This window comes from Nannospalax galili, unplaced genomic scaffold (assembly GCF_000622305.1).
Source record: "Nannospalax galili isolate Female #2095 unplaced genomic scaffold, S.galili_v1.0 scaffold336, whole genome shotgun sequence".
Lineage (NCBI taxonomy): Eukaryota > Metazoa > Chordata > Mammalia > Rodentia > Spalacidae > Nannospalax > Nannospalax galili.
In genome coordinates, this window is record NW_008343385.1 from 9,689,316 (window position 1) to 9,699,610 (window position 10,295).

Genomic DNA, 10,295 nt, shown 5'->3' on the forward strand with positions numbered 1-10,295 from the left:
AAAACTGCTTTGGGCCTTTTCCATTTTCTGATGATTCTGAATCTTAAGGCCAAAGTCTTCAGGGTTTTTAAGAGTTTGGTTCTTCGGGCCTGTAAAGGCTACGTAACTGGGATAAACACCAACAAAGAGAAATCTGTCTTGTGAAAAAAGTCCCTTAAGGCACTTCCAAGGGTTTGTTTTTGCTTTAAAAAAAAAATACCTTTGCTTCTAAGGATTCTATAGGAGGCGGAGCGGTGCTGAGAGAGAAAACAGGCTGTGGGAAATTTCAAGCTCTTGATAATAAAATTGTAATAAAATCTCGTCCGGCTCCTGAGGCTTTGCAAAGGGGATGTTTATGGTGGTGGTGGGGGGTGGGGTCCCCACACCCGCTCAGCTGCTTTCCAGGTTGTGCGGGTTCCAGTCCTGCAGGGCAGCTCGGGTTACAGACTCGGTGGCCTCTCGTTCCTACGGTTGTATGGGAGAAACACCAGATCCTCCCACAACGGCGCCTGGCTCATTTCAGCTTGGTGCCCAAAAGGGACACCTCACTCCACGCTTCAGTCGTAGCGGATCACAGTCGAATTCACCGTCTGCCCCGGAGGTTTTCCCTAGGGAAGGTAAACAGCTGGGGCGGGCATTTCTGAGGGTGGCCCAGTCCTCCCAGCCACCCGCCCAGCGCCCAGCGCAGAACTTGGGAGTCAGCCTTCTACAAAGGCGCGCTTCTCCGTAGGGAGTCCGGGTGGGGTGGAGCAGCCCTGGGGAAGGCGACAAAGCTCCTTTGAGTATCTTTCCCAGGGCCTGGCCTCCAGGACCAGGGGTGGCCGGGAACCCTGGGCAGGGTGCGAAGCTCACTGTGTAGCCCCATCACCCTCTGTAGCTCTGCTAGCCCCACGCGCAGTCCTTGCAGCATGCAGCTGCACGCGCGCCGGGGGTCCCCCGTGGGCACCGAGGTCCCCTCCTGAAGCATCGCGGTCCAGTGGGAGGGCGGGAGACATCCAGGGGACAACCGGGGAGCGGCCCCAGCCCGCCAGAGCCAAAGGCTTCGTGTCCCCAGGCCCGTAGCTCCCGCGAACCACTGCAGCCTTAGGAAAAGTAACGAGAACCAGATGTGGTGGGCGCTGGCGAATCCTCTAGAGCCGCTGATTGGTTCCTGGCCATGGGACGCAGCCAATCGGCGCGCTGGGCGGGCCGGGGTTTGGGTCCGCGGGGTCCCGGCTGGAGACCAGCGGCCAGAGGGGACTGGCTGGCTGGCTGGCTGGCGGGCGGGCAGGGGACGCGCTGCGTGGTGGGCAGCCCGGGCCGAGCGAGCATGCCGCGGGACCCGACAGCCAGGCGGCCAGCGCTGCCATCGCCGCCGCTACCGAGGCTGCTGATGCTGCTGATACTGCTGTCGCGGACCGCGGCGCTGCGCCCGGACGAGCTCTTCCCTTTCGGGGAGTCGCAGGGCGACCAGAAGGTGCTGGAGGGCGACGACGAAAGCTCAGCCGCCGTGAGGCTGGCCATCCCGCTGCGCTTCTATGATGCCCAGTTCAGCGACCTCTTCGTAAGTTCAGCCTCCTGCGGTGCGCGGCCCAGCCCCGGTCGCCGAAGTTTCTTCCCAGGGGTCCCTGGAGAGGAGGAAATAGTCGCTCTCCCTAGGGGACGCAGCTTCGCAGGGATGGTGCAGCCGCGTGACCCTTGCTGTGGAGGAATAGGGATCATCCGGAGCCGGAGAGCAAGGGCTGTTCACTCTCCGCCACTTTTGCATCCCGGGCAGGAAGGAAGGTGGGGTAGTTGAGGAGGCCCGAGGGGTTTGCAGTTAGGGCGGTGCACCCCTGCAGAGTTGCTAGGAGGCTCTTTCCCTCGGGACCTGGCGCCCTAGGCATGCAGTGGTGGGAAGGTGGATGAGTTCTAGGGCGCCCACACCTATAGATCGCGAAGCACTGTAGAGTAGGACTAGGGGGTCGCTTACGTTGCGCTGGTTGCCCTGAACCTGATGCTCTCCCAACCGGTGTGGAAGGGCAGGCTTTACGACTGCTTGTCTGCCAGTGGGGCGGGGTGGGCGAGAATGACTGTGGTGGAGGCTCTTGGGCTTGATCGTCCATCACCAATTTGACTTTTTAAAAGATGCGCGCACGCGCGCGCGCGCGAGTGTGTGTGTGTGTGTGTGTGTGTGTGTGTGTGTATACACGCGCACGTGCCACGGTGCACTTGTGGAGGTCAGAAGACAACTTGTAAGAGTTGATTGATTCTCCTTCCACCAACTGTGGCCTGGGGATCGAACTCAGTTGCGCGCGCGTGTGTGTGTGTGTGTACACGCGCACGTGCCACGGTGCACTTGTGGAGGCCAGAAGACAACTTGTAAGGGTTGATTGATTCTCCTTCCACCAACTGTGGCCTGGGGATCGAACTCAGTTGGTCAGGCTTGGCGCAAGTGTCTTTACCCGCTGAGCCATCTCACAGGCTGTTTTGTCTTTCCTGCAGGTGGGCACCAATGGCATCATCTCCACCCAGGACTTCCCTAGGGAGACACAATATGTGGACGATGATTTCCCCACTGACTTTCCAGCCATCGCCCCCTTCCTGGCTGACATAGACACGAGCCGCGGCAGGGGCCGGGTCCTGTACCGCGAAGACACCTCCCCAGCTCTGCTGAGTCTGGCGGCCCGCTATGTTCGCACTGGCTTCCCGCGCTCGGCCGCCAGCTTCACCCCCACCCATGCCTTCCTGGCCACCTGGGAGCAGGTGGGCGCCTACGAGGAGGTCAGACGCGGGGCTGCGCCCTCCGAAGAGGTAAGTGAGGGGATACCCTGCAGCTAAGCAAATTGAAGGAATGGGCTTGAATTTTGAGCAGGAATCCAGGAGTTTCTTACTCGTCCCCTCTCCTGTGGGACCCGATGCTTCCTTTGGTGAATCCTGAGCCCAGGGGGCTCAGAAAGGAATTTCATTGTTTTCTGTTTCTGAGGCTCCTCCAGGTAGTCACTTTGTTAAGGAAATCTCAGAGAAATGTACTGAGAGGGATTTTGGCAGATACCAAAGACCTGGAGGAATTAAGGCCACTTATAGTTCATCTCTAGAATTACTTGTAAGAATACAAATATTTTTAAAGATACATTCATTGAAGGAAAAAATTGGAAAATTCAGGAAATTTTAAAAGGGACAACTGCTTATTTTCTTATTATTGCTTAACATTTTTGTATGTACATTTCCAGTTTTTTCTTTTTTAACATTTTATTATTTTTATTTATTTTTTATGTGTATGAGTGAATTGCTTGCATGTATGTAAGTGTACTCCTGTTGTGCAATGCCTGTGGAGGTCAGAGGAGGTCAGAAGAGGGCATCAGTTCCCCTGGAAGTGATGGTTGTTAGCTGCCATGTGGTACTGGGAATCCGACCTGGTCATATGCAAGAGCAGCAAATGCTCTGAACTTCCCAACCATCTTTTCAGGCCCAGGGTGCACTTTTTAATAAAGCACTTGGTAGCATTTGCCAAGTTCCCCTCGAGGTTCCAGTTTACATGTGTCCTGGTTTGTAGGAGACTGCTTGTGTTTTACAGTCTCGCTGGGGAAAGCTCCATAGTTTCCACTCCCATTTGCCAAGTTCCCCTCGAGGTTCCAGTTTACATGTGTCCTGGTTTGTAGGAGACTGTCTGCTTGTGTTTTACAGTCTCGCTGGGGAAAGCTCCATAGTTTCCACTCCAGACTTTGGTCTTAGAACATTTGAAGTATTCCAAGTGAGCATCGGGTGTGGTCAAGGTAGCTTGGCAAATAGCCTTAGTGAGGGTAAGTTCTGTCTTTCCGTAGCTAAGAAACACTTGGATAAATTAAACACAGTTTCTCTCTCAGACTATGCCATCTTATATCCCTGTATAATTTCACAAAAGGAAGTCTACTTACTCTAGGAATGAAGTAATTTGCCATTTGTACATTATTGACTGCTATCTTTGCAGCCCCTCTTATAATCTTAAAAAAAGAAAATGCAAAAACTTATGTGTGACATAGTCATATATACATGAATAACTTCAGTTTAAACAGTTAATATTTATTAATCCACCATATCATTTTCCAAATTTATGTCTGCACTGAAAACATGACACTGAATGGACTGTTTTCACCTTGAAAGACCTTGCATTTGATAGGGACACTGGTAACTTTTTGTGGTAAGTATAGTAGACTCTTCACTTAAAGAGCCTAACCCTAACTCTTCTGCAACTCCGGGGAAGGTTTCAATGAGCAAATAAAGTTGATTCATTCAGTTTTGAAGGTATAGCATGTGTCATCTCTGTGCCATAGACTTAATGTGTTGGGGACACAGCTGGTTGCATATATTACTGAAGAGGAAGGGTGATGTGGCACAGGGCTGTAAAGGCCCCAGGGTGGAGAGAGGTTTTCCCTTGTGAAGAGTATGGATTTGGCCCCTTTGCAGTGGGTGGCCTTTGAAAGGTTTCAAGTTGAGAGATGAATATATACATATACATATATATATGTGTATATATATGTGTATGTATATATATGTTTGTTTTGTTTTTGAAAAAGCTTTCTTTGGGGCTGGAGAGATGGCTCAGTGGCTAAGAGCACTGACCGCTCTTGCAGAGGACTCGGGTTTGATTCCCAGCACTGACATGGCGGCTACAACTCATCCTTAACTCCAGTTACAGGAGAATCTGAAGCCCTCTTCTGACCGCGGCATTGCACAGCATTGCACGACACGGGTGCACTCACATACATGCAGGCAATACATTCATACACATGAAATAAAAAATAATAAAATAAAAAAGTACCAATTTTATAAGACGATATTTATTTTTTTAAAAAGTTTCTTTTTCCCTCTTTTAGACAGGGTCTTTAAAGACAGGGTCTCATGTGTCTCAGAATGACCTCGAACTCACTTGAATTTCTGATCTCCCTGTTGCAACTTTTCTCTTGAGTGTTGAGATAATAGGTGTGTACCATCATACCCCATCTGGCTTATGCCAGGTTCAGGACTAAACCCAGGGTTTTATGCTTGCTGGGCAAACACTTTACCAACTGAGCTACAACTCGAGCCCTAGAGCGCCTCCTGATGACGTTTAGTTGGTAAGGGCCCAAAGGGCAAACTATGTAGACAGAAAACTATGCTATTTACTCAAACAATTCTATCTTCCTCCATTCTTTTAAAAAATATTTTATTTATTTTATGTGTATGAGTGTATTGCCTGCATGTATGTAAGTACACCCATGCTGTGCAGTGCCCATGGAGGTCAGAAGAGGGCGTTGGATCCCCTGGAGTTATGGGCAGTTGTTAGTCACTCTGTGGGTTCTGGGATTGAACCCAGATCCTCTGCAAGAGTAGCCAGTGCTCTTAAGCGCTGAGCCATCTCTCCAGCCCATCTTTCTCCATTTTTGCAAGAATGTTTTTATCATATTGTCTTCTCAACACAATCTTACAAGATAAGTACATGAATTTCTATTTATCACAGAAATGGCAGGTAAAAGATAAAATGATTTTTTTTTAAAGTCAGGGTCTCACTGTATATTCCTCACTGGCCTGGAACTTGCTATGTAGACAGACCGCAAGGCTGGCTTTGATCTATCTGTCTGCCTACTGGGATTAAAAGCATACACCACCATGCCTGGCCTAGAATGCAAATTTCTTGTTGTTTAGGTTTTTTTCATTTTTCTTTTTTTTCCCTTATACTTTCTATGCAAGCCCATTTTCTTGGCATGAATGATAAAAGTAGATAGAATAATGGTCCTGATTTTTTTCTGAAGAATTCCAATAAATAAGTTTTGCATTTTATTGTCTTATGTGGTTTTAGCACTAGGAAAGTTTTAAGAGCCTTATTTCGTTCAAAGGAAGCATGAACTTGGAATGAAATGTGCTATGAAGGACACTTTTGATGCCAATATCACTTCCAAATTAGTCTTCCAAAGCTCTGGAGAGATTTCAGCTGTATGTACCTTACTTTTTCAACAGAAAAAGAAAGACAAAGTTGAGTGAGAAGAATTAGAGAAAGGAATGTTTGTACAGAGGCTCTGGGGTCCTGAGAGTATGTTGTGGATCTCAGTTTTAAAAGGGCTTATAGGACATGAAAGTTCCAGTACCAGTGAGATGAGTTCACTTTGTTAAACTCATTTTTGTTTCTCATTTTATCAGCAGCATAGACTGCTTCTCCTTTGGGTTTTCTTTGTGTATGTATGTGTGGGGGAGGTGTGCACATTTGTATATGGGTGCATGTGCACATGTGTGCACATGTATGTGGAGGTCAGAAGACAACCTCTTGTGTCATTCCTTAGGTACCATTCACTTAAAAGATTTATTTATTACTATGTTGGTGTGTGTGTGTGTGTGTGTGTAAGTCAGAGGACAACCTAGTGAAGCCAGTTCTCTCCTCCCACCTTCACATGGATTCTGGGGATTGAACTCAGGTTATCAAACACCTTTACCCTCTGAATCATCTCGGCAGTTCACTGCCCCAACCCCCTTTTTGAATCTCTTACTGGCTTGAAGCTTATCAAGTAAACTAGGCTTGCCAGCCAGGGATACACTGATTTTTACCTCCCCAGCAGTGGGATTACAAGTGTGTGCCACTGTTCTCAGCTTTTTTACAATGTGTGTTCTAGAGATCAAACTCAGGTCCCTCATACTTGCATAGCAAGCTCTTTATAGACTGAGCCATCTCCCCGGCCCTCTCTTTCATTTTTGCAGGGCTAGGAACCGAACACAGATCCTCATGAATGTTAGTCAAGTGCTCTACCATTAAGCCACATCAATAATTCTTTTGTGAAACTTTCAAGGTGGTTGTGAAGTCAATGATAAGAACATTTTCAGCAAATGGTTTTGAAAGGTCAGCCAGTAATCGGAAGAAGTAACCCATCCTCACTTTTCATTTTGTAAGCTGTGAAATGAGATAATAGTGCAGACCTTACAAGATTGTTCTGAGAATTTTCTGCAGTGATATTTTTAAGTAGCCACTGTCCTCCCTGAAACCTATTATGTGCTGGTGCTCAGCAAATAGCTTTCCTACACTGGCTTGATAAGAGCAGAATCTGGTATTGTTTATCTTGGAAAGACTCAGTGATAGGAGTCCTTAAGGACTCTAAATGGAGGATTTTCTGAATCACTGTCTTTTTGTTTGTTTTTTTTTAGTTTTTTCAGGAGAGTTGAAGTGGGAAAGATCTGTAGATTTTTTGTCTCTTTAACTTTTCTAGCAAGATCATTCTTCAGGCATTGCCATAGGCTGAGTTGGCTTCAGAATTTATTTTATTTGGAAAGGAGATGAGGATTGTATGTGGACAAAAGGTATTTTTTCAATTACCTCTGTGGAAGGTTCTTCTGAATACTTTAAAGAGCACTGGGACTTGAGTTCTTGCTTTAATAGATTTTAAGAGATAGATTTTGGCAAACATTAATCTCCTTTACTTGGTGGATTGTGTGAGTTCTACATGGTTTTCTTACATCTTGGCATATTACCCTTAATATTGCAGTTACTGGAAACTTGAAGATGTCACATGAATGGCATCTTTACCATTCTGTTTACTACTTCTGCCGGTACACATTCTCTCCATGGATGCTCACACTGGGTGTTACAGATGTTCTAATTGGTATTGTAGGAATGTCATGGTGTAACTTCATCAAAAAAACATTGAACAAATAAAGTGTTTTATCAGCTCAGTTAATCTGAGATTTCTTGAACTGTCAGACACTTCATAGAGCAAATAAGTCATGATTCAGAGAAGTTATGGATGGAAGACCTGAGGACTGATGTAAGATCTTTTGTTGTTGTTCTATGTGTTTTTGTTTTCAGGGGAGGATTATTGTGTTATCATTTGGGGGATGGTGTTATAGAGAACTGGGTTGTGCAGATCTGTGGGGTAGGTGGAATATTTTTGATTAGAAATTTCACTTGGGTTGGAAGGACCAAAAGAATAGAAATTGAGAATGAGGGGGCAGGAGAGCTTGTTTTGAACAAGGCTGTGTGCCAGAAGAAGCTGGGAGTGATGAAGCTAGAGAAATAAGATGATGGGGCTGCAGTAGAGATGAGTGGGAGGTTGCTGTCTTAGCTACTTTTCTCCTTGCTGTGATAAAATACCTGACAAAAACAGCTTAAGAAAGAAGAGTTTATTTTGGCTCACAGTTCCAAGTTGTAGTCCAATATGGCAGGAAGTCATGGCAGCAGGACTCTTTGAGGCAGCTGGTCACATTGCATTTGCAGTCAGGAAGCAGAGAGAGATGAATATTGGTGCTCAGCCAACTTTCTCCATTTTTGTAGTCCAAGACCCCAGCCCAGGGAATGGTACTATCCCTATTTAGGGTGAGGCTTCCCACCTTAATTAACCTAATCCTTAGAGGTGTGCCCAGAGGCTTGTCTCTTTGGTGAGTCTAGAACCTGTGAAGTTGACAATCAATATCATCTATCACAAGGTCCCCCCGTCCACTTAACATCCAAATATATCACTTTTAATCTATAACCTTCCATTCCTTGTCTCCTCCATAGGCCCATGCTCATTTCATAATGCAAAATGCATTCTGTCAAACTTCAGAAGTCCCCATAGTCTTTAATACTTCCACACTGTTTAATAAAAGTCCAAAGTCAAATCTCAACAGGGAGCGCCTATAAAATAAAGAAACTAAGTTTTATACTTTGAGTATACAATGGTAGAGAATAAGTGTTCCCATTCCAAAAGGGAGGAATGGCAGCATGGCAAGGAAATATTGGACAAAAGTGAGACCAAAATCCAGCAGGGGAAATAGCAAATCCTGCAGCTCCATCTATGTCTAGCCTCTGGGGTGGGTGAGGGAATCATCTGGGATACAAAGGGCTTGATTACCGCCCCCGCCACCATTCAGCTCTGCCACGTGGAGGATGCCACATAGCCTCTCTTGAGCCATCTGTTTCCTTGATGGCTATCCCATGGTTCTAGCATCTCCATCATTCTGGGTTTCCTTTGCAACTTAGTCTTCATCTTCATTACTTTACAAAGGCTTTTTTGTGGGGGCTTTGACTCTGTCACACATTGCCTGGCCTCTGTGGCTCTACTGAAACCATCACTGCTTCAGTCTTAGGTCTTTCATGTCTGAAAAACAGGTGACATGTGGACAATGCAGCCCAGTTCTACTGTCAGCTTGGGGATGGAGCCTGACCCTCTTGGACCACAATTCTAGCAGTTTTGTGTGCTGAGCCTATGGAGATCCTTCTTTGGCAGTTGCCTTCCAGGAACAGAAAACTACCCTGGCACTCTGAATTTAGGTTTTCTCCTTTAAAGTGAAATTGTATTTTCACGGTCCAACATTTAATGGGTGGGGTCTTGCCTTCAGGACGCCTTTCCTTTTGTCTCAGTGCAGAGACGGACTTTTTACCATATGTACTGAGTGCAACTTATTTGTTCAGATAATTTTCTCCCATCAGCTGCACATTTTTTATATCTTTGTACTCAACTTTTTGTTGCATTCACTGTAGACCTGGATAAGAATGGTGGGCAATAACCACGTGACAGGGACTGGACAAATGGCTCAGGGGTTAAGAGCACTTCCTGCTCTTGCAGAAGAGTTCAGTTCCCAGTATTCACATCAGGTGACTGACAACTATGTGTAAATTTAACTCCAGGGGATCCAATACTTGGGGCACCGATATGTACATGTGTACACACATACAGATACACACATACACATAAATAATAAAAAGGAAATTAAAAAATGCTTTAAAATAGATAACCATGCCACAGAAATTGCTTCCTGCCATGAAATTTCTTCTACCAAACACATTAGTCCATTACTTTTAAACTTCGCCTCACTCAAGTTCTGACACAGGCAGAATGCAGACAGACGCTTTGCCAGAGTGTAGCAAGAATGTCTTGTAGCCCAGTTCCTGATAGTATCCTTGTTCTATGAAACTGCCTGACCCAGCCCACTACTGTCTGTTCCTCTCAGCTTTTTGATCTTCTAAGCTCCCACTACAATGGACCACTAAACTCTGCTTACAGTAGTCTAGGGTTTTTCTAGCCAAAGTTCCAATCTCTTCCATATTACTTCCACAAACCAGTTTCAAAAGCCCAAGGACCACATGGTCAGGTTTATCACAACAGTTCAGTACCAGTTTTCTGTATTAGTTGCTTTTCTCATTGCTGCCACAGAACATCTGTCTGACAAAAGCAACTTAAGGAAAGAAGAGTTTATTTTGGCTTGCAGTTCCAAGGAATAATCCAACACGGTAGAGGGAATCGTGGCAGCAAGAGCTTGAGGCTGCTGGTCACATTGCACCTGCAGTCAAGAAGCAGAGAGAGAGAGAGAGAGAGAGAGAGAGAGAGAGAGAGAGATGTATGTTGGTGCTCAGGTAGCTTTTCTATCGAAGACCACAG

General features: G+C 46.2%; 1 protein-coding gene across 1 annotated transcript in view; it reads left to right on the top strand.

Moving 5' to 3' along the window:
- Positions 1 to 1,120: 1,120 nt before the first annotated feature.
- Nid2 (nidogen 2) overlaps positions 1,121 to 10,295 on the top strand; it is a 65,124-nt gene continuing 55,949 nt past the window's right edge. The window contains exons 1-2 of the mRNA XM_008839578.3: positions 1,121 to 1,522; positions 2,443 to 2,751. Of these exons, the coding sequence (XP_008837800.2) occupies positions 1,136 to 1,522; positions 2,443 to 2,751 (696 nt within the window). The 5' untranslated portion in view covers positions 1,121 to 1,135. The remainder of the gene's footprint in view (positions 1,523 to 2,442; positions 2,752 to 10,295) is intronic.